This window comes from Suillus clintonianus (assembly GCF_016758775.1).
Source record: "Suillus clintonianus strain FC179 chromosome Unknown DEU56scaffold_14, whole genome shotgun sequence".
Taxonomy (NCBI): Eukaryota; Fungi; Basidiomycota; class Agaricomycetes; order Boletales; family Suillaceae; genus Suillus; species Suillus clintonianus.
In genome coordinates, this window is record NW_024539238.1 from 253,528 (window position 1) to 275,927 (window position 22,400).

The window sequence follows — 22,400 nt, forward strand, 5'->3', positions numbered from 1 at the left end:
TCGTTACACATGCTGTGGCTGTGCGATTTCCTCTTTGAGCGGCCGTAAATTTTCTACTCTTCGAGCTTGAAGGACCCGTTGCATACCACCATGGCGGAATACGATCTATCAAAGACGATTATACCCTACCTGGATCGCCATCTGGCGTTTCCGTTGCTGGCTCATCTGGTCGAAACTTCGCTTTTCCCGGTCGAACAGGTCCAAGCAGCACAGTATGAACTTGCCAAGGGCACGAACATGCTGGATTATGCAGTCAGCCTGTTTGAGCAGCTGCATCCTGATGAGGAGATCCCTGAAGGTGTGTCATTGTGTTGCAAATCATATCAACGATGATACATGTATGCCCAATCTTCCAGAGTTCTCGGGGAAACGAGAGAAGGCTGTATCAACAAATGAGCGCCTGCAGCTGGAGGCTCAAGCCGTCCTTGATGTGATCGAGAACCCAGATGTCGCACAAGCATTGCGTCAAGATAAAAATCAGAATTTGCAGTATCTCAAAGATAACTACAACGTACGTCCTCGCCTGCCATCAACCATCTTCCAGCATATTTACGTTCCACGTAGCTCACCCTCGAACAAATCACTGCTTTATACAACTTTGGGCAGTTCCAATATACCTACGGCAACTACAGTGGTGCTGCAGACTACCTGTATCATTTCCGTGTACTTTCAACCGATAACGATCTCAACACTTCCGCTCACTGGGGCAAACTCGCTTCTGATATCCTCACTGGGAAATGGGAGACAGCGCTCGAAGAGTTGAACACCCTACGCGACGTCGTTGACTCGCGCTCACCTTCAACACTCTTGGCGGCATCTGCCGAGCCCGCAGCCCTCACGCAACTCCACTCACGGACGTGGCTCGTTCACTGGTCTCTCTTTGTTTACTTCAACCACCCGCAGGGTCGGACACTCCTTCTTGAGACATTCCTCTCACCTACTTACCTTAATACCATCCAAACCTCTTCTCCCTGGATCCTTCGATACATAGCCACTGCTGCCATCCTCTCTCGCAAGTCAGCTGCAGGTGGGACGGCTGCTTCTTCGCGTGTGCGCCATTCGATACGCGAGATCGTCAAGGTCATCCAGATGGAGGAGTACCAATATCAGGATCCCGTTACATCCTTCCTAAAAGAGCTTTATGTCGAATTTGACTTTGAAGCTGCACAGCGGGAGCTGACGCTTGCCGACCGCGTGGTCGGAGATGATTTCTTCCTTGGAGAGTTCAGAGAGGAGTTCCTCGATAATGCACGCTACTTGATTAGCGAAGCATACTGCCGTATACACCAACGTATCGATATTGGGTAAGTGAGGTATGCATCCCACAATGCTTTATACTCAAAGTTTCCACGTGTTCAGCGATCTTTCGGAACGACTTAATCTCTCACGAGATGAAGGCGAGAAGTGGATCGTCAACCTCATCCGCGAAACTCGTATGGGCGCGGAAGCGAAGATCGACCTAGAAAAGGTGCGGATCCTATTTCGGCGTCACTTAATAACGTTGTACTTGAAGGTTCATTCACTGAACGTTTTCTCTTCTTATAGAACGTCATCGAGATCCACCGTTCACCATTGCCAGTATATCAATCAGTCATTGAGAAGACGCGTGGTTTGGCGTTCCGGACACAGGCTTTGGGTACTGGTATGCTCCACAGTCCACAGCAGCCACAACAGAGCCAACCACAGGCCCCTGTTGTTGAGGGAGCTCGGTGATCAGAGCTTATCTGTACTTGTACGTGCTTCATGGGTAGTGTCTTGCTATTCGAAATGACTGCTATCATCTTGTTTGGCGATACCTCACGGTTGTAGAGAATAGCATCTGTCTTCCTACTTACCCTGTTGTCCACTTGGCTTTGACAAAATTTTGCGCAAAGCTAAATGTATCAAGGTAAAACAACTGCACGCTCCGTATCGATACAACCAATCTATTTCTCTCCCCTGAGATGCGCACTCTTCCAACACCTGTATTCTGTTAGGTTCGATATCACAGGGTGAGATAAACTGTTGGACTCACAAGATTTCGTAGCCTTTTGTGATGATATGCTCTCCATTACCAAATGCCACATTGCATCCCCCCTGTCAGGCCCTCAGACATAAGTAGGATAACCTCAGGTGGAATGTGAATACGCACAAGGTGTTCTCCTGTCTTACCAGGAACCCAGGCCCCACCCACGCGACCCATTGCATGATACAATTTCTCCCCATTCTCTTCATAACCTCCAGCAACAGGTTCCCGATCATGAGGGATACGACCGAGACTCGTACGGACCCATTCCATGGTCTCCGGGTCAAATGGTAGAAGATCGTACCGCCCTTTATGCTCTAACTCAGTGTTACCGTATGGCACACGGCAGGGAATCGGAAGATGAGGCGCGATTTTGCATGGATGGACAGAGCGTTCCAAGATCGCAGATCCAATGAAGACGGGAGAAACACCGTCTGCATCGTAGGATGGGGGGGCTTTGGTGTACGTGAGATCTGGGAAGGTGGAGTTAATCTGTAGCGGGATTCGGATGCCTGAGGGAGGTGGACGATGGGTTGGAATCATTGGAATCGGATATGGCGGGGGTGGACCTTTCTCATTCTTGTAATCGTCTTCCATTGCACTTGTAGAGTTCAGTCAGTGTATGTACTAGAGAACGTTGCTGTGGGATTGAGTACTAAGTTCTAGGTCACTGTAAAAGTCTCTATGGGTGACGCGTTGCCAGTGGGCGCTACGATGTATACGGATTTCGGTGCGTCACCGAGGTGACGGGCCGTCGTACGCTTTATGTATTGATTGGTGTACAATCTCGTCCGTACATGATATATCTTAGCAGACCGTCCCAACTTTCCATTTTCTGACATGGATTGTAGTGGACACGACCAAGCTCTGTCTGCTAAGTTAGAGAGCTTGTACTCAGTGTACTGGCTTCGGCATGAATGGACTAAAAATGTGTCGGATTTGACGATGAAATGAAATGCAAGTGTGCGAGAGGCAATCAGCAGGATCAATATTCACTGGATATAAAACATGCAGTACTATGAGTATATTCAGCTTATCCCTCCATATACATGGACGATACATACATACAGTTCCCGTTCGCATTCATCCACGAACGTAATTGTGCAGCCACTGACACCCAATGTTCATCATCGATGTTTTGCGGTTTTATCTGTATGTTTTGCTGGTGGGGGAGCCAGTTCTTGAGCCTCCCAATCAGCTGAGGACAGCGTCGGTATACCAGCAGTCTGTTTCCGAGTGCCTTTCCTTAGTGGTAACACCGTGGGCACTGGTACTTCGTGAGATTCATCTGAAGCGTTGTCACGGATTGATAGAGACGCCATGTTTCGATGGAGGAGTCTATGGTATGCCGACACCATGAGTTAGGGAAGGAGAGTTTAATCGAGGGTGGCTGTACCTGGCTTCTCGGCTTCGTGCACTGCTCCATATCTTGCAAGCTTCCTTGAAGTTAGTCAAGATACCGGCCATATCGTTGTAAAACTAGCAGACAATCAACTCAAATTCCCGAGAATGAGCTGCTAATAACTCGCCTTCAGCCCTTCGTCTAGATTCCGAATGATCTCTCTATAATGGGAATACGCGAGGTCAAGAAATTGAAGTGCCTGCTCTCGATCCTTGACAGCAGGGTCTTGTTTCCTAGACTGTATGAACGCGTCATTCGTGGACTAGGAGACTGGCTGTCAGGAAAACGCTGGAACTGAGCATTAATTGAAATGACCTTGATCGACGAAAGAATCTCCTCTTGTTTTTTCCGCCCTTCGGTCAGACCTTGAATAAACTTGTCGTACTTAGCGAGTTCATTGTCGGAAACATCTTCAAACATAACAGCGCTCATTTCTATCCCATGCTCTAAGCTTGCAGCTGCCGTTAGTACCTTTAGCCGTATATCGTCGCTTTCCGCTCGTCTTTGGGCACGGACAACAAGGTCGTCTCGAGTACGACGAATATCATCCAAAGACTCTAACAAGCCACGCAGGGTGCGAGCGTGGATTTGAGTCTGACTAGTTGACACTGCCTTTCCTGTCATAGAGACTGTCGATGACGGCACCAAAGCTTCGAGCTCATCCTGTGCGCCGCAGTCAGTATGTAATTGTGCATAGCTGGACCCTGTCCGCACCTCATCACGAGTAAGCTCGATAATTTGATCTTCCCATTCCTCCCATTTTCTGCGCACGAGCTCGTCGCTTTCGGCTGCCTGTATGAGAATGGTCCGGTACCGTTGTTGCTTCATGACAAGCTCTTGGTTTGCTTCATGAGATGGAGGGCGGTTCATTAGCGTCTCTCTGCGCGCAGCTTCGTCCTCGGACGCCTCACTGTCTAGTATATCCATAGCCTAGGAACCCGTCCCATAAGCGATAATCCAAATTTATAAAGAAAGGGACGATAGATACCTCGTCGAGTATGCCGAGTACATGTCGAGATAGTCGCTGAACGTCGTCGAGATAGACATCGATCTTCGTGGGCCCTTGCTCTAGACGTATTTCTTCAGCTTTCCTCAGCAGACTTGGAGGTAACCCGACAGGGCGTTCCAAGGCTTCCAATGATGATGGCAGGTTGAGAGATTGGAGTTTCCTGCACAGGACCGATTACGTCAGGAATAGTGGAAAGGACGCGCGTCTGACTTATCAGCTTCATCGTTGAGATTCTGGGCGGGTTCGACGATTTTCTCTTGAAGCAGATTCCCCTTGTTGTCATTATATATATCTGGATTGATCGATCAGTGCGAGACATTACATTGTCGCTTGACCTCGACCCACTGATAGCTTCCCGAGCACCCCATCCAAGCATCTCACCAAAAATTATGTTGTCGTTGCCGATTGCGGTTTTGGGGTCCCGCAACCCAGGCGGAATGATGCTCTGTACCATAGAGACTTCTTGAATTACCGGGATACTAGAAGGTGCCGGAACATTCTGATGGTATATCAGATCATTGTCTCTTTCAGCACGGGTGAGATTTTTCTGCACAACGTCAAGCAATGACTGAAAAAATATTAAACGCGGCAATCAGATAAGGCGCAGGATAAGAATGGACCTTGACATCGTTTAGGACCGCTTGAGCGACCCCAGCACGCTTGGCAATGTTGAATCCTTTTTTAGCATCTGCCTCGGCCATCATTAGACGCTGTATCTCGTCACCGTACCTATGACAAATTCAGCGAGGAAGGGACTCGTCATCTGTCACCAACCTGGAGGCCTCGAGCTCGTCGATACTTTTCCTAAATTGTGATGCTGCATTGAAATGATACTGCTTCGTCTCCAGGTGAGGAATCCAACTCTATCAACCTAGGTTAATACCCATGGTGGAAGCATGAGATGATGCTTACAGTTGGCAAGGCATCACAGCTGTCCGCGGAAGCTAGGCGGATCGAAAGCAATGAAGTGTTGTAGAGAGACGAAACTTTTGCCGCTAGTTTCGCAATCAGGCTATTCTTGTAATGATCTAAGTCACCAGTCAGATCGTAGAGTATTCGAGGGGAAATTGTTACCAGTGACGGCACGCTGCCAGACACATTCCTGGGCTTGGGCCAGCATAAGCCATTCCAGACTTTTTACAATATTCTCGGTCAGATCGGAAGGCGTGTTTTCTGAATCCACTAAAGGGCCCAGTTTCGGCAGCGCTGACGTGGAGAGGAAGGCAAAGACGCCAGCGGCATTCTTCTGGAGCATAAGGCAACTTCTCGTTTTTATTTAAATCGGATAACTTGCCTGATAATAAGAACTTGCACGCTTTAGGCCATCTTGACTGGATCTGTCTTCGGAAGCAGCTAATTGGGAATATAGTGCTGCTATATTGAACAAGACTGAAGCCCGCTCAAATGTAATACTCCTCAGGGTTACAGGCAGGGAAGACGGGCTCGAGGCAAACGCATGTGCGTATGAAAATTCCAGATTGATCTGGGGTTGTCAGTAATGCGTAAGAAGCATGAAGTTGGCAACTAACGTCGGACGGTAATTTGGCTAGAATGAATACAAGTTGAGCGTGATAACTGGTTCTCGTCAGATTGCTTGTCAGAATGATGTTCTGGGCTCACTTTAACGCGAAATTGATACGGTCAGAATGTAATACGCCCCCAGTGCCGATATCCCGCAATGACTTCCATTGATTGATGTCGCGAATATACGCATCCGGGTGATCCTCTGTGTGATTTTGAATGTAATCGCGTGTGGCAATAGGTATAGGACATGAATACGTCTTCTTGAAAGGAATACTGAGGTGGTTTGGCATTGGAAGAATTGGAAGAATGGATACCCTATGCCCTCGTGGGGGGCCCTGCGGGGATGAATTCGAAGGCAACGGGATTATAGATATCGTCACAAGGTGCTCAGATGGGCGCAAGTCGGGCTTCGCAAACAATTATTAAACTTTACCGCACCAGTTGGCTTTGCTAGGTCTTCACGGTGTTCCCAGTGAACTGAACTCAAGTTGGCAAGCTCGCGATGTGAAGCAGTGAGCACGTGACGAGTACCTACTGATGTCGTTAAACTCGTTTTATGAGTTCTTCTTTCTTTTCAGTTCAGTCATCGAGGGTATCACTATTACTGGGCTATTAGTGGCGTAAATGGACAAATATAATCATTCTCACTGTTTGCATAGTATAATTGGTATGTTTCCCAGTCTTCCTACTGTCAGGCGGGCACTAAAGCCAACTACCAGCTGTCCGAAGGCTCAACTCAAGGCAAAGTCTATCAAGAATCGGCACTTGATCTCTCCCAAACTGCCAGTTACTTGACCATGTCCTTCAAGTTTATCTTTACAACCTCATATGGTACCGTCGATAAAGTTCAGGCTTATCTCCAGGCCCAAGTTTCGACTTCCTCTCATACCCCGAACGAGCCATCTTTCTTGCCGCCAAGTTGCTGATCACCGCCGGTCTCCTTATCATGACCCACGGATCTTGCCTCACCACGTTTTCTTGTTGCACTGGTTACGGGGCGAATTGCGAAGTTCGTCTATGTGTCAACTTTGCGTGACTCGTGATATCTCGCATTCGGAATCAGCGCACATCAATTTGATAGGAGGTGTCTGACGCTCAGGTTCGTACTTCTCTTGCGCTGATATTATTAGCAAGTGCGGTCGTATATACCGTGGGCTCTAGCGTAAGAAGTCCACCATTTCCACAATGAGATCTCGACCTTCCGGGCCAAAAGCTTACAACTTGTTGTGGCCTGGCTTGGCCCAGCGCTTCACGGGACGAATATATACCTTCGACCCCCTTCCCTAGTCTTCAGGGAGCTCTTGAACTACAGAATAAATGTCTCGCCAATATTCTCAACCCTACAGCCGTCCCGAGCGAGGCAGTGATGAAGAATTCGTAAGTACAAGTTATCTGTGTACTCATTTCACTTGTAGACATTGACTTAACCTATCGGTAGAATAGGAATGACTCTGTCGAAGTGCACATTCGCGCAAACTTCTGGGTAGTAGGCTTCGTCATTGGCGGGTTACAATTCTTTCGTATGGTTAGTTCGTTTTGACCAAGTATCCAAATATGCATTAATAGTTGTTTCAGCTCGCCGGCTGGGGATACGAAGTGGAGTTTACATCCCCATGTGGACAACGAAAACGCGATATCTTCTGTCCCAAGGATGTTCGTCATGTGACTTGATGTAGCGTGAAGCCCTTGGCTTCTCACAGCCGTAGATCTTTCTTACGCCCATGCGTACTGTACATGTACCCAGAACTTTGATCGAATGATCTGTTGCGAGGCGCGCCAGCGATCAGAACGGCTTAACATTTCAGGTATAAACCCAATAACTCGGACAACAGGCCATCTCATGTTCCTCCACGAGTAAGTGTTGGTGTCGGTCGAATATCTGTCGTCGGAGAAAAGGTAGGCTTGGCATAGACATAATCCACAATCGCGAATCTCATATCCGATTTCCCCGCATGATATTCCGTCCCCAATGACATACATACTGCCTTTACCATGCTAGTGATCGGCTTGATTGAGGACCAAAACCTAACCTTACCACAGGCAAGAGCCCGAAAGACGAACCTTAAAAAAGAGGGTTCCGGGCGTATAGCGACTTTACGCAAAACGATATATTCATTATTTCTCTATCACAACTCGCTATCCCACTCCACACCCACCCAACTTGATCAAGGCCGCTTTGCACTCGTCTTTCAATCATGAGGTGGAGATTGCGCTGCTTTCACCATCAATATACAGCTAAATAATTCGAACACACGCCTTTACGACGCCCCAGCCATGCGGCATTCGTAAGTAAGTACTAACGTAGTATGGTACGCATATAGTAACAAAGGTATATCTTCGGTTAAAAGTCAAAAATCTACGCTCTAAGTGCAAAAAGTCATGCTGAGACTATCCGCCGAGCTCCTGAGCCAGGAACCATCTGGACTGCAGCGTTAGCACAGCCAGGGGTCCTTCTAATATGGTCTCGAACGACATCGTCGCGAGCCGTGAGTTCACATCGCGAGCACCTGTACTGGATACCCAGATGTCTCGCGATGTGCCTCGCGATACTACACATTTTAAGAGCTCTGTCCATCGAGCATGGGCTCCAGCGGCATCCGAGGTCCTCTTCGGCATTGTGTACGATGCCGTGGCGTTCCCGAAGATGGGAGAGGATATCTCTGGGAGTGCCTTCGATGAACATTCCGCAGGGAGAATGTTGGATGTCCCAGGAGCAGTGATAGACTAGGGTTTCTCCCTCAGCATCTTGCGCGTTAACAACAGCGCTGGGCTCAACATCTATGACGATGGCGTCGTGTGGGCTCATAGATTTGCATGGGCAATGAGGCAAGAAGCATCTGGGAAAATACTGCATGAATATTGGGCCAAATGTCCACAAGCGCAGTCTCCCCACCTGGTAAACATGACGATGAGATGGATACTGGAACGAGAGGATTTTAGATGGATAGTACCGATATGTCGAGCCCAATTTATATGATTTTGAATGTCGGAACAGCCAATTTTTAGCGCGCGTGTGGGCCACATGGACGGCCAGAATAAAAGGGGTGCATCATGTTCCGGATGTTGAAGAAATCCGAGCCCCAATTAATATCACTGCGCAGATTGAAGAACGTTGAGCGGTTTGGCTGGTTCATGCGTATACTGACGTAGTTTCTTCGCGTCCGGACTAAGGCTGGCAAGTTTTCACTAGTTGAAGTAGGCTGTCCGATAACATCTAAATACACGCATGATTAAACACAGAAGGTCATATCGAAAAGTTCGAGGGGTACGTAGTATTTTAAGTGGTACCGCGTCAACTGGTGATATCCACCCCCAAACGCAAGAATGAGTACATTACAGACCACAATAAGTAACTAATACGCACTTTATGTAATGATGCATCATGGATCAGTGCATTTACATGAACGATCAAGACTGTCGATTTTGGCATCTAGGACTCCAAGTGTGGACGAGGCTGAGACCGAAAGATGTCGGATATCATCTCCCCCGGTTCTTGACCGGTCGACCCTAGACTAACAATGGTCATGGTTGGTGGCAACTTGGTGCGTTTTCTGGAATCCACAGGAATTCTAAACGCTGTCCCTACCTCTGGTGACGACTTTGTGGCATTTACCCATTGTAGTTGTATGTTTCCAGGGGGATGAAGGCAGCGCGGCGTGACGCCGGCGCCATCGCCGAGAGAGGACTGACATGGTCTGTTCATATTCAATCTCGCCCCTCATTGGGTCACGAAAGATACTTGACAAAACTGTGAAACTGCACCAGAAAGGAAAATGAGAACTCTTATCATCAGTATAAATTTCAAAACGTACCATGATTAAGGGCACGCAACGGCCCGCAGCGACACCAAAAAACGATAGTCGGCGTGGTCGCAAAAGCATAAATTAACATTCAATGACGGAAATCCGACAAGTATACGACATTTGTTTGCCACACTCGCCTTGTAAACATCGTGTTCCAGGGCCAGCAAGAGAAGATCTTCAACAATATTGAATAAGTATGCGACAACTGTTTGCCACGATCGCAATCCTCGTGGTGCTCAGGCCAGCGAAGGAGATCTTCAACGTTGGATAAGTATAGTTTCCTACACTTATCGCAATCATCGTGTTTGTAAATCGCGTGATGGCCAGCGAAAATGACTTTTACTTCCAGTGTTACCGCAGCGAATTGCCAAACTTGACATCCCGCGAAGACACTGCTGCGGTCCATTCGAATATTTTTATCGAAAGTTTTTGACCACGAGGGGCTCCGGGTTTCCCCATTATGATGACACATTGACACCCTGTGGGTCCACTTCGCTGGCGGCATAGCGGAATGTGCTGAACATAACCCCAAGAACTACGTATGGTATGCCAGGAGAACCTGGCTATTTCCGTGCACCTCGAGTGACGAGGCGCGGACGTAATGGAACCATCCTCGGCAGTCGAGGAACGTCATTTCCATTTTCATGAACCGAATAAGCTTGCCCAAAGATGAGATCCTGCGCTTAGCCCGTGGCCTAACATCAATGGGGCTAATTGAGCTTGTTAGTTGATCGAAGGAAAGAAATTTAACGTGGCAGTGAAATTGAGTTTGACGGCAGAGCATGATCAAGACCCAAGGTTGCGCTCGACGTTCAGTTGAGCGGGCTTGAACGTTTGAACACCCCCCGGGTACATCAATCAGGCACTGTGTAAGGCACTGAGCGAATATTTTGGGTGTAACAAAGATGTGACATACATACCTGCCAAGATCTTTGATGTGAAAGATGCGAAACGTGTTGTTCTAAATCAGCAAAAGATGTGAAACAGATTATTAGCCTCTGAGCTACGATACAGGAGGCACTGAAGTCGGAATGAGGTTCATCGCACAGCTGGAGGCAAAGGCTCAGGCCAGCTTGGCTCAGGCTGTGATTGAACCAACTTTGATACGATTATGGTAATTTTGCGCCACCTGCTAGATATTCTCAGCGTTTCGTTGGTCTTGCCACAGCAGCAGTTGTGTTACGCGCCGCATTGGCGGATATTGTCCTCTTCATCATACTACATCGCCTTATTCCTCCGCCTTCATCCTTTTTTCTTTCTTTCTTTTGTTGATACCCACAACATTCGATATCCATCAGGCCTCTTCTTTTTGTTGCCAGGCTGCGCCGGTGCTAGCTTAGGAATCTAGGAAATCTCTCATTTTCCACAACACAAACTTTGTAGGGCAGACTTCAAAAGTCTATCCAGGTCCTCGCTTCACCATTCAAAGATCAACTCCCTTTTTCTCAACCCATCATGTCTTATGTCGATCAACCAACCTCCCCTGGCGCAGCAGCAATGGGGAGGAGGCTCACGAACAGGAATACAAATCGCTATAGCGTTACCGCCCTTTTCAGCATGGCCGCAGAGCAGGATGTTGAAGTGGAGGATGATCTTGCTCGAGGTGCGTCCCAATTATAACCTACTTTTCCTTATTTCGAAGGGCTCGCAAAACAGCACAAAAACGCCTTCGTGACCTCAAGGGCAAGATATCCAACCAGTCCAAGAAAAACTTCGTGCTCGAGCGTGACGTCCGTTACCTTGACTCTCGCATCGCTCTCCTTATTCAGAATCGTATGGCCGCTGATGAGGTCCGTGTTCTGATGCTGTGCTCAATTCCATATTCCGACTCACATATATGGATTAGCAACGTGAAGTGGAACGGACGCTGGAAGAAGTCGATCCAACTGAAGGCCATTACCCCGATGATCGAAAATTGCAACAGTACTCCAACCTATTCTTTCTTCTCCAGTCTGAACCCCGCCATATTGCTGCACTATGCCGGCTTGTCAGCTTGTCAGAGATTGACACTCTCTTGCAGACTGTGATGTTCACGCTGTATGGAAATCAATACGAGAGTCGTGAAGAGCATCTTCTTTTAACGATGTTCCAGTCAGTGTTGTCCGCGCAGTTTGAGACAGCAACCGAGTTTGGGTCGCTACTGCGTGCTAACACTCCCGTGTCCCGGATGATGACTACTTACACCCGACGAGGTCCTGGGCAAAGTTACCTCAAGGGCGTGCTGGCAGAACGCATCAATAGCTTGATAGAACACAAAGACTTGAACCTTGAGATTAATCCTGTGAAGGTGAGCCACGACGGGTTATGAGAGGTATGTCCAAATCTCTGACGAGTTCACAGGTGTACGAGCAAATGATAAACCAAATAGAAGAAGAGACGGGCACACTACCACCCAACCTACCTCGCGGAGTACCCCCAGAGGTTGCCGCCGAGAATGCCGATGTTCAAGCTATCATTGCACCACGGCTTACCATGCTCATGGAAATCGCGAATAGCTTCCTCGTAACCATAATTGAAAGTATGGAAAGTGTGCCGTATGGTATTCGGTGGATCTGCAAGCAGATCCGGAGTTTGACCCGGGTCGGTTCGATTACATTTCCCCTTCATTTGATGCTAATCCTCCGGTGTGTCACAGCGAAAGTATCCCGAGGCAACCGATTACGCCATTTGCTCGTTGATAGGAGGCTTCTTCTTCCTACGATTCATCAATCCTGCCATTGTCACTCCTCAAGCATATATGCTCGTTGAAGGCGTTCCCGCTAAACACCCTCGCCGAACACTGACGCTGGTATGTTACCGTCTCAGCGCTTCCATTTTCTCGGTCTTAGCTAGTGATTTAGATTGCGAAGATGCTGCAAAACCTTGCAAACAAGCCCTCGTATGCGAAGGAGATCTATATGATCACGCTGAACCCATTTGTAGAAAATAATAAAGCGCGGATCAACCAATTCCTCAACAGTCTCTGCGAAGTCGGGGATTTCTATGACACTCTTGAAGTATATTCGAGCCTGTTGCATGTCATCCATGTCAGCTAACGATTTATCTTAGATGGACCAATACATGGCTCTATCCAAGAAAGATCTCATGATCCACATTACCATGAACGAGTTGTACAACACTCACTCTTTGATTCTACAACACGTCGAAACTCTCGTAAGCATACCTTACTGTCCTCTTGCTGATTCCTGACGCGGCTGTGCATTAGTCCCCAAACGACAAGCAGCATTTACGTATCCTGACTGATGAACTCGGACCCGCTCCATCACAAGTTCCACGCAAGGAGAACCGTGCCATCGAACTGAATCTGTACAGCCGTTGGGAAACGCCTGTACATGATATCCAGAGTGCGTTGATGGACTCCGTGTCAACGAGCGACATGCTGTACATGGAGACCAAGTCTATCCTTGTCCAGCTCATCCGTTCCATACCCCATGCTGCCGAGAAGCGGCCGTATAACCTGGCTGCAATTGCTGAACGGGCGGCTACGACGAAGGATGCAACGCTTGTGCGCAAAGGCATTAAGGTCAAAGAAATGCTTCGTGAATTGGAGGAGCAAAAGATCATCGAGGCGACAGATGGTTATAAGCTTATGCAGGACGAGGTTGCTGCTGAGCTCGCTCATCTTGGTAATTTGCGGGAGAAGGTGGTATTAGAAACGAAGTCATTGGAAGCGGTTTACAAAACGATCTGCGACCACAATGCTTACCTGCGCTCTCAGCTTGAGCAATACAAGGCGTACCTCCAGAATGTTCGTCTGACCGCGTCGAAGGACAAGGGCAGCACGACTGGAGTGGGTGTTGTCACGGTTGGAGGCAAAGAGAGGAAGCCGTCGAAATCTGCGGTTCTTGGTCCGTATCGATTTACCCATGCACAGCTCGAGAAGGAGGGGATCATCGTGGAGAGCAATGTTCCTGATAATCGGTACGTCTTTCCCCGATTCCTTTTATGAGGCGTTCTGACGTGCTTTCAGTCGACCTAACATCTACTTCAACATAACATCACCCACACCAGGAACGTTCATCATTTCATTGCACTACAAGGGTCGGGAGAAAGCCATTCTTGAAATGGATCTAAAGATTGACGACCTATTGGAGAAGGTTGGCTCCTCCTTCCAGATGCACTTTATTGATTCTCACCTCGTCAACAGCAAAAAGACAACAAACACCTGCTGGATTTGGAGTACGTTCAACTGAACGTCCCGAAGGTCCTAGCCCTACTGAAAAAGGTGTTTGCCACACGGTGACATGACGATCCGATTCTACCTATCTTTAAGACATTCATCTTTATATGTTCTATCCATTCTTGTGATACCACGGTACCTGCGACGCTCATTACCTCAGTTTCCTTTACTCTCATCTATATGGTCTCCCCTTGTCACCTCCCTGTGACTCTTCGATTTCTCTCGGATGTAGATGTATTACTCTGTAGTTATGTGTATGTCTGAATAACTGTTTTTCTACTCTCTAGACCAAGTTGTTTCCAAGGTGAACATGTGACGTGAAAACAAGTCATCAAGTTTGCAAACAAGTTTATAACGTTAACGGCATACCGCCCAATTGCAAGGCCTGGTCCAGCCTGTCTAATTATCTCGTCTTCTTGTGACAAAGTTCTAACGTCCAAGGTTCTTTCTTTCCTTGGCCCTCCTTTCCCACTCGCTCGAGCTTTTTCAGCGCTCGAGCCTCGAATGTGGTTGACGTAGACTCATCGGTTCCTTTGAAGAGTGCATCCATGATTCGGTTGGCGATGGTCGTCTTGTTTCTTATTCTGAACTTTGCCCTGCAGCTCGAAAATGCTCTCGCAGCTACCCTTAATCTTCCAAGTACATCCTTGCAGGATGGACCTGCCTTGCTTGCTGGTCAGGCGTCAAACTCAACCGCACTCAATGCCTTTGGAATCTCGCCGGTATCCATCGCTGCTGACGGGTGAGTGTTTACACCTCAAATATTCACCTTTCTCACAGGACTGCCGTGCCAGGACATACTACGTTACTCTTCAGGCTGGTCAAATAAGCTTCCGCGCTGCCCTCGACACAGGTATGATGCGCGCTTCTTTGACAATCAAACTCATTTACGGCGTGTTGCAGGTTCTGCCGATTTCTGGCTTGATTCCACGGCATGTACTACCAGTACATGCACGTCTGTACCAAGATACCCCCTCACTTATGACAGTCCCACGTTTGTCTCCATCAACAATAACGAGACTACTTTCACCGTTAGCTACGCTGATGGGACTGGTATGCGATCATCAGGCTCACACTACTCCGATGCTGAAGTGTAACAAGGTGCATCCGGGTTCGTTGCTAGAGAGACTGTAGACGTTGCAAACGTGACGGTCGCAAATCAGGCATTTGGTAAGTCTGGACTTCAGACTGGAAACGTTCCGCATTTACATCTCCGCAGGTGTCGTAACAAATTCTAATATTACGCTGGTCAGCGAGGTCAGCGGTATCCTTGGCCTAGGATTCTCACGACAGTCAGAGATATCCACAAGAGCTGCGAATGGTGTGTTATTCGATGCGCAGGGTTGTGGACGCAGCCTCATGGATTTGGTCCGTTCTAGCCACGCCGTTTTTTTTCCACCTTGGCGCAGCAAGGCATACTGGACTACCCGGTATTCGGACTAAGTCTTACTAGAAATGATACCGGAACATTTACCCTCGGTGAGTCCCTGCCGAGTGCCTGGCTTACGGATACTCATGTCTTTGTGTTGAACAGGGGCTATCGACGTATCTGTCGTGCAAAATCTCAGCCAAGTTATATGGAATGAGGTCGTATCCTTCTCTCCGGTCGGTACGCAAACAAATACTTCTGGCTACTTCTTCTGGGCGATTCGTATGAGTAGTTTCGCGGTAAGGCATTTGATCCTGCGATCACAATGTGGAATACTGACTTCTTTCAAGGTCAACGGAACCCAGTACACTCCCCAACCAACTTATCCTGGCCCAAGTGACAACTCATCGATTGCTCTTTTGGATGTGTAAGTAGCCAATAACTGATCTACATATGTGCGCGCTTAACTCTTTTCCACAGCGGCACTCCAGGACTGTATGGCCCATATCAAGATGTCAGCTCCTGATTTTCTTGTCGACCGATTAATCTTTATGTTCTTCTAGGTAACACGATTGTACAGTTCATTTCCCAGTAGCCGCCTAGTTGACGAAAGTAAGTTATAATATCTTCGTGGATACTACTGGAATTGACGAAGCAATGATACTGAAGGTGGTCAATGGGCCATCCCTTGCGACTCTTCAGCAACCATGTCCTTCAACTTTGGGTGACTAACGGTTGATTAAGTAGCCTATATATGCGCTAAAACCTATCTCCCAGGGAAGGAACTTCGTTTGTTTTGGAACCCACAGATTATATTATTGGCCCAGCTGAGGGGAACCCGGATCTTTGTTTATCTTGGCCTAAAGCTTCACCCCCCAGTGCCGATGGAGTCGACTGGTTGCTAGGTACAATAGCCTACGATATATTCCGTGCCGCTTAATATTACTAAACCCTTCGCTCGTCCAGGAACTCCATTTTTGCGGACCGTCTATTCGATATGGAGGTATGTTTAACTTCCTGGTTTCTCTTCAGATATTGTTTATCAGCTTTTTTGTGTAGTTACGGAATCGACTACCAGGAGCCCCCGATGATTGGTTTATATCCTCGCAACAATGCATCAGCACCTGTACAGCCTTTTTCAGTTGTCGAATCCTCATTTTCATCCGAATCTGCGACAATTGCTACCACCCTGCCCAACTTTGTCCTCTCTACACCCACTTACACAACGCCGTCATATGCATTTAACACGTCGGTTCCAGCCGTCTATGGCGAGATTGTGCAATCCGAGCTCGCGACGAGCACGTACAGTCCCCTCATAGGGACACTCGCCGTTAACGCCACCGCCCTCCCTCAGGTGTCTGGTGCATACACACTTCTCGTTACGAATTCAAACGGTGCAGTGGTGACATCGACGTATCACATTTCGCAACCGTCGGTTACTTTAGGCGTCCCACCTGGATGGAGCAGTGCTGCCTCTCGGAGCGTTCCGGGAGGAGGGCTGGCTATTTCGATGATGATCGCTCTGGTCGCTGGCACATGGATTCTATAAGAATTATTTGCATACTATATGAGTATATCATTTGTTGTGTTACTTACTAGCTTTGTACTCTGCGTGTTATACCATTATGACACCACTCTCGTACTGTCGTGCACTGACTGTTTTGATTATTCATTACATCCCGTCGTCGAACACTGCACATTTTCTATACCGTAGAACTTTACATCTTATCCCGAACTTTGTCTGTTGTAGACCGCACATTCTAACTAATCTATTTATAACGTCACAACAGATAGTGGCACAACTGGGTATACTTCTAGTGTGGTAGTCCAAGTTTGATGCTCATAAACCTGTGCCCACCCAGAGAGAATCTCCCCTGGGAGTGCTGCAAACAGAACAGGCGAGGTGTTCTGGCTCGTTGGCTCTGTGATGAATCGATCAAATCAGTTCCATCGACCTGAACCTAAAATCGAAGAGAACGTACAAAGTACATACAAGACAGTTCCAGCCATTCGGTTGATCTTCTGTCTTACCAGGTCTAGAAGCACCAGAAGTCCTTGATTTCTTGATTACAGATACCTCTTCATCTTCCACACGTCGATGCTTGCCAGGTCGGGTCGATGGACCGGGCTGTGCATCAATCAAGACAGCAGCTCCGGGACGTTTAATTGTGTGAATGGTGCGTGAATCGCCGCCAGTTTCTCCCGGAAGTCTAAAGTCGGTTGAAAAATCGTATTTTGTTGCTTTCATTTCGTCGAGCTCTTGTCCGCCGACAGATTCAAGCATAATTCTCCGACGGTCTTGGTCTGTTTCCGGTTGTTCAGCATCGGATTCGGATTCAGAATCTGTTATAGGTTCACTCTTCAGACGCGAAGAGGATGCTGATGCCGAAGAGGCAAATGCAGCTGAAAAGGTGAATATTATTCACCTGACGAACCAGGGGAAGAAAGGACCAACTTTTGAGCGTCTGCATACGCCTCTCAGCAGCAAGTGCGCGTTCTTCTCGTGCACGTTTACTAGCCACTGACCATGAGCCCTCGCTATTTGAGAGGCGAAACGCATACCTTCTGGCTTTCTTCCCAAATCCCGTGCCCGCTTCTTTCTTATCGCCAATAACGCCCTCGTTTAATGCTTTTCCACCTGAACCGAATGCACCAGCGCTGGCAATTCTGGAACCGGGCTTGCGTTTCTTTTCGGATTGGACGCCTGTGTGCACAGAAGGTCCACTAAACTTCGCAGTCCTGTTACGTCGTTTGTAGGAGGCAGGTCGGGCGCGTGAGTGGGCTCCACCACACTGTTTGAACTATCTGAGAGACATAGATTAGAAAGACAGAGAATGACTGACCATGTATTCAGGGAGGTCTCCCATTTCGATGCCTTGGCCAGCTATTTTCGCGGAATCTGCTAATCTGGTCCCGGAAGACCAATAGCCTGGGGACATGTGAGTTGTACGCGAGAGAGGCTTGGTTGTGGTGCGTACCGTCGCCGTAATACCCTTTGTTTTGCAGGGCACGGACGTCATTGCGTAGCTGTCGCCAGAGTGCTTGGAAAGCAGGCCCGTGATTCATGTGCTGTATTGTGTGTCAGGGCATCGAATAGTTGCGAATCGGTATGACTGACCTTTATGTGGGCGAGCTAACGCGAAAAACGCGTCCAATGTCATTCAGCTTGCCACACCAATCACGAAGGAAGGCTCACTTCATGGCACAGTGTGCTCATGAGCCAGTGAATTGGCACAAATGAGCCACTAGCAGACTTCAAAACCAGCTCTGAATTGACCATCGGTAGAGCTCTCTAAGGGATGTAGTGTGCGTACCAATCGTCTCTCCATTATTCCAGTTCCGTCCCGCGAACACTCGATTGTACTCGTACTAGACAAGTCTCGATGTAGTATTACCAGGCTAAGGACACAAGCACTCAGATACACACCTCTTCCAAGCTGTTCACGGTGAAACCGTGATCCTTCATGACCGGCCTCACCTGCGCGGCCAGTGCCCGCATAAGTTGCCGAGCGTCGTCCTCGAGGGTGGCATCGACCATAGGCAGAACGGAAACAAAGTTAACGTGCGGATTCGGGTTAGCTTCGCGCTCGTTGATGCGGACGTGAACCATGATGTGCTAACAGTGCCCAAGCGGCGAAAAGAACTTGGTAATAATGAAATGAATGGACATCAAAAGGAGGCGCTACTTATAAGGTACATAGTCGGTAGCAGAACTTAAATACTTTGTCACGGTTCACGTCATGACCACCATGACCTCACCCAGGTGACCACATTCTCTATTAGCCCACCTTCATTGACTTCTGGCTCCGTCGTGCTCTGCTGCTCTTCCTTGCGAAGCTCTTGCTGTAGCTCCACACGAACAGCAGCAAGTCTATCCAGTTCACGGACGCTGTCAAGGTGCTCCAGTTCCTGAGCTCTGGCATTGTCCTCCTCCAGGCGACGTAACCGTTGTTCCTTCTGTTCCTGTTCGACGGCCAGCTTTTCCCTCTCTTTTCTCTCCATCTCCAGCTGTTCCTGCAGGGCGTCTACAGTCCGTCCTTGCTCGCGGTGCTTCTCTTCCATTGCGCTGATTCGAGCGTCGAGCCTCTCCTTCGCGGCTTTGAACTCTGCCTCCAGCCGGTCCTTTTCGCCCTGCAACTTCAGAATTTGGTCGTGCTTACTCCGAATCTCCTCTTTGAGTTCCTCCTTCGTTTCGAGGTCCTTATCTCGGATCGCTGCCTCCATATCTTTGCGCATCTGAGCCATTACTTCTTCGTGGCGCTCTCGCTGCTCGTTCAGAACTCGTGTTAGCTCAGACCCTGCAGAGGTCTGTACGATATTCTTGTGCTCGTTCACGAGCTCCTTTTGAATGAGGAGCGTCGCAGGTTGATTATGGATCAGGTATCGTAGGACGCGGTGCGTCGATTCGCGCGTGCCTTCATGCCTCAACATCCGCGCACCCTTGTCGAGGACCGCTTTGAAAAAATTATTCTCTAGCTCCTTCTCCCTAATTTCCCCAAGGTCAGAAGCGACTTCACTCCACATGTTCGTCACGATCAACACGTTACGCAGAGTGGACTCCCCGCAGAGCTCTCGGAACATCTTGAAATTCCGTTTATTTGTTCCTCCCATCCGGAAATCTGATATGCGGTGCATGTAGATGATGCCAGCAAGTTTGGCACCGTGCTCATATCTGTATCATTTGGGTTAGAACAGGAAACGCATTGTAACGAAGACAGACGTCTGCGAGAGGTATGCTCCTATCATTGCCAAGATGTCCGTATCACTACGGCTGGTATCGTCGAAGCCGGGAGTGTCGATCAATGTCACTTCCCGGCCGTTGAGCTTGAAGGGTTTCGTTGCTTGCACCTCGTTGGTGCAACTCTCTAGACCCTTTCCGACTGCGAAGTCAGTTCCACTAGCTTCATTGATGACTGAGAGCATTCGATCAGTAGTTTCCTTGGACCAGTTTTTGCTGTTGCTGACGCACATGTCGTCTTGCCGCTTCCAGAGGGTCCCATGATACTGCAAATATGAGACTAAGTGGAGGAAATTCTTGGGAAACAGTTGGTGCATACGCAATTCTGATGCTCAGTGCTCCAGTCATGGTCAGTGTCTAAGGGTAGGAGGCGCGCATCCAAGACAATGGCCTTGTCTGACTTATGTGGATTCTGAGACACGGTCCTCGCTGACTCCATGCTGCAGACACTGCATCAATATGAACACGTGCGATAGAGGTGTGTGATGAGGGGACATGAAACCAAGGCCTAGGCTAAGCTATGCCATACATGTTTGTTTTGTTCGATGAGCTCTAAGCTTTCTCCCTAACCTCAGTTGAATTCTCGGAATTGGTAGGCCCAAGATAGAGGTGACTAGTGCTCGATCGTAAGTACTTAGTTATGTTCAAGTTGTTTGTATTCACTGTCACTTAGCGGCTTCTCTTATCACACAGTTCGCACCGCAGGTCCACTGACCGATTCGCCTGTCAAGGGTGAGGTAGGCCTTTGTATTATATCCGTGACGGCAATTATTCCTGTGTGCTAATGTGATTCTATTACCACAAGCGTCCAGCAATGCCATCCCACATATCCAATGTTTCAGGTGGCGATCGCCAGAGTGGATGGTGGGAGCCCTGTCACGGCGACCTACGTGCGCTTCTTGAAGGCGCCTGGCCGTTAGCGCTTGCCACAGGCCATATTGTGGATCAGCCTTCTCAATTTTGTAATAGATCAATTCTTTGGTCTGGCCTGCCAGGATAACGTTTGATACTATTCTCATCTGGTAGTTTTCAAACCTGGCTGGTTGGCCTTGCACGAGGGCTCGACGGGCCGAACCACAGCATTCTACCGGACCGCGCAACACAGCACAGGCGAGTGGCATGACCTGGCCATAACCAATAACCAGTAACGCAAGGAGCTTGATGAATGCCTCAATTTCGGGTGAGACGCAGTCCTTTGGTACTCTCCTGTGTTGCAACTCGGACATAACTCCGTAATATTATCACAACTGCACGCCTTCCTTTACTCAAAGGAACAATAGCCAGACCGGACTAACGGCCCAACCACCGTGATCATGTTGCCAAAAGTCATACATCAAACCTTGTAACTTACGCTGATCACTTGCAGAGGCGCTTTCAGAAGGTCACGATTTCGCTTGCCTTCATTCTGTGCGCATATCATTAGTAGTGAGCCAGCCACCGCACGTAACTGCTCGCATAGTGTGGCTTAATGTTATATCCATGCCCTCCACCTTCTCTCTACGTGAAGTATAAATGCCTCGGTGTGCAGTTCAAGCATATCACAAGGCATCCTCGTATTTCTTCTGGCACTGGCATTCAAGGTTACCTAGGTGAGCAGTGAATTTTACCTTGCTGAATTGTCACAACAACAACTGATACAACTGTTGATGCAGTTTGAGCAAAGGGTTAGATTTTTTCGACAAAATGTATCACATTCCTGGTAGACCGACTTCATTCATTCGAGGGGGCGTGAAAAACTCGAGCAGTACTCGCAGAGCGCCCGTGCAGTCTGAGCAAGTGCTCGTTCCGTGAGTAGTCTACTCCCCTGTATGATTTGTTAAAAGATTGCTCATGTCAGACAGAATCACTCGAAGTCTGAGGGGACATCCTTCCCATCTACACAGTGTAATTTACTAACATCCTTGCTTTGCGTCGTCCATATCATTGATCGCGAAGTTGCATAACAAGCACGCATGGTTTACTGAATATGTACTATATTAATATTGTCGATTTGGTTGTAACATATAGGATAAATCTTATAGCAACTTTCAAGCTGACGGTCTGGAGGATTTCACGGTCATTTTCGTTTCGGTGGTGAGCCTCTGAATATTAGCGGCAGAGGTGGCAGACGATGGCCCATCCGCAATTGAGCGTGGTATATTTCTAAAACGGGTAGAAACCCCCTATCAAGCGCGCAGTTGAATTGCTAAACGTTTTCCAAGTTGACGTCGAGAATATATTCAACAGTATTATATTCGATATCGCGGAATTAGAAGTATCTAGCCATAGCTAGCCTGGGATTACTGAGCCAGCATATTGCGTCATATCAATTTGGGAGGGAGCCCCTTTCTCTTGCGCCTTATAATAACGGTAAATCGAGGGGATCCAACT

At 48.3% G+C, this 22,400-nt stretch overlaps 8 protein-coding genes across 8 annotated transcripts; 3 read left to right on the forward strand and 5 right to left on the reverse strand.

The window, feature by feature from the left end:
- The first annotated feature begins 32 nt into the window (after window positions 1-32).
- Window positions 33-1,976, forward strand: DEU56DRAFT_129281 (eIF3 subunit 6 N terminal domain-containing protein). Its single transcript, XM_041344686.1, has 5 exons — window positions 33-298; window positions 357-511; window positions 565-1,304; window positions 1,360-1,468; window positions 1,546-1,976. Exons 1-5 carry the CDS (start codon window positions 91-93, stop codon window positions 1,711-1,713), a joined length of 1,380 nt encoding a protein of 459 aa, XP_041211766.1. The 5' UTR covers window positions 33-90; the 3' UTR covers window positions 1,714-1,976.
- Window positions 1,940-2,751, reverse strand: DEU56DRAFT_784775 (uncharacterized protein). The gene is made up of 2 exons (XM_041352242.1): window positions 2,132-2,751; window positions 1,940-2,076 (listed from the first exon to the last, which is right to left on the reverse strand). Exons 1-2 carry the CDS (start codon window positions 2,600-2,602, stop codon window positions 2,011-2,013), a joined length of 537 nt encoding a protein of 178 aa, XP_041211767.1. The 5' UTR covers window positions 2,603-2,751; the 3' UTR covers window positions 1,940-2,010.
- A 217-nt stretch (window positions 2,752-2,968) lies between these two features.
- On the reverse strand, window positions 2,969-6,415 carry DEU56DRAFT_784791 (BRO1-like domain-containing protein). The gene is made up of 15 exons (XM_041352243.1): window positions 6,037-6,415; window positions 5,946-5,991; window positions 5,711-5,899; window positions 5,491-5,659; window positions 5,329-5,444; window positions 5,191-5,279; window positions 5,037-5,145; window positions 4,762-4,984; window positions 4,627-4,708; window positions 4,396-4,576; window positions 4,122-4,337; window positions 3,723-4,070; window positions 3,535-3,669; window positions 3,402-3,484; window positions 2,969-3,343 (listed from the first exon to the last, which is right to left on the reverse strand). The coding sequence occupies exons 1-15, from the start codon at window positions 6,228-6,230 to the stop codon at window positions 3,133-3,135; spliced, it is 2,391 nt and encodes a 796-aa protein (XP_041211768.1). The 5' UTR covers window positions 6,231-6,415; the 3' UTR covers window positions 2,969-3,132.
- Window positions 6,416-8,190: 1,775 nt separating this feature from the next.
- DEU56DRAFT_882348 (uncharacterized protein) lies at window positions 8,191-8,883 on the reverse strand. Its single transcript, XM_041356122.1, has 2 exons — window positions 8,834-8,883; window positions 8,191-8,777 (listed from the first exon to the last, which is right to left on the reverse strand). Exons 1-2 carry the CDS (start codon window positions 8,842-8,844, stop codon window positions 8,318-8,320), a joined length of 471 nt encoding a protein of 156 aa, XP_041211769.1. The 5' UTR covers window positions 8,845-8,883; the 3' UTR covers window positions 8,191-8,317.
- A 2,013-nt stretch (window positions 8,884-10,896) lies between these two features.
- On the forward strand, window positions 10,897-14,232 carry DEU56DRAFT_784817 (Rho GTPase activation protein). Its single transcript, XM_041352244.1, has 10 exons — window positions 10,897-11,346; window positions 11,400-11,533; window positions 11,590-12,030; window positions 12,084-12,323; window positions 12,379-12,531; window positions 12,584-12,739; window positions 12,792-12,896; window positions 12,949-13,664; window positions 13,714-13,840; window positions 13,891-14,232. The coding sequence occupies exons 1-10, from the start codon at window positions 11,199-11,201 to the stop codon at window positions 13,984-13,986; spliced, it is 2,316 nt and encodes a 771-aa protein (XP_041211770.1). The 5' UTR covers window positions 10,897-11,198; the 3' UTR covers window positions 13,987-14,232.
- Window positions 14,233-14,268: 36 nt separating this feature from the next.
- On the forward strand, window positions 14,269-17,063 carry DEU56DRAFT_784826 (acid protease). The gene is made up of 13 exons (XM_041352245.1): window positions 14,269-14,665; window positions 14,718-14,776; window positions 14,827-14,976; window positions 15,025-15,093; window positions 15,143-15,246; window positions 15,303-15,402; window positions 15,458-15,591; window positions 15,643-15,717; window positions 15,856-15,904; window positions 15,962-16,016; window positions 16,070-16,197; window positions 16,259-16,295; window positions 16,352-17,063. The coding sequence occupies exons 1-13, from the start codon at window positions 14,472-14,474 to the stop codon at window positions 16,839-16,841; spliced, it is 1,644 nt and encodes a 547-aa protein (XP_041211771.1). The 5' UTR covers window positions 14,269-14,471; the 3' UTR covers window positions 16,842-17,063.
- DEU56DRAFT_784829 (WLM-domain-containing protein) lies at window positions 17,064-19,027 on the reverse strand. The gene is made up of 10 exons (XM_041352246.1): window positions 18,720-19,027; window positions 18,607-18,661; window positions 18,489-18,559; window positions 18,411-18,425; window positions 18,271-18,361; window positions 18,136-18,221; window positions 17,855-18,084; window positions 17,748-17,806; window positions 17,275-17,695; window positions 17,064-17,214 (listed from the first exon to the last, which is right to left on the reverse strand). The coding sequence occupies exons 1-10, from the start codon at window positions 18,900-18,902 to the stop codon at window positions 17,133-17,135; spliced, it is 1,293 nt and encodes a 430-aa protein (XP_041211772.1). The 5' UTR covers window positions 18,903-19,027; the 3' UTR covers window positions 17,064-17,132.
- On the reverse strand, window positions 19,025-20,464 carry DEU56DRAFT_852582 (P-loop containing nucleoside triphosphate hydrolase protein). The gene is made up of 4 exons (XM_041355210.1): window positions 20,350-20,464; window positions 20,262-20,296; window positions 20,013-20,205; window positions 19,025-19,964 (listed from the first exon to the last, which is right to left on the reverse strand). Exons 1-4 carry the CDS (start codon window positions 20,376-20,378, stop codon window positions 19,031-19,033), a joined length of 1,191 nt encoding a protein of 396 aa, XP_041211773.1. The 5' UTR covers window positions 20,379-20,464; the 3' UTR covers window positions 19,025-19,030.
- Between the last annotated feature and the right edge of the window lie 1,936 nt (window positions 20,465-22,400).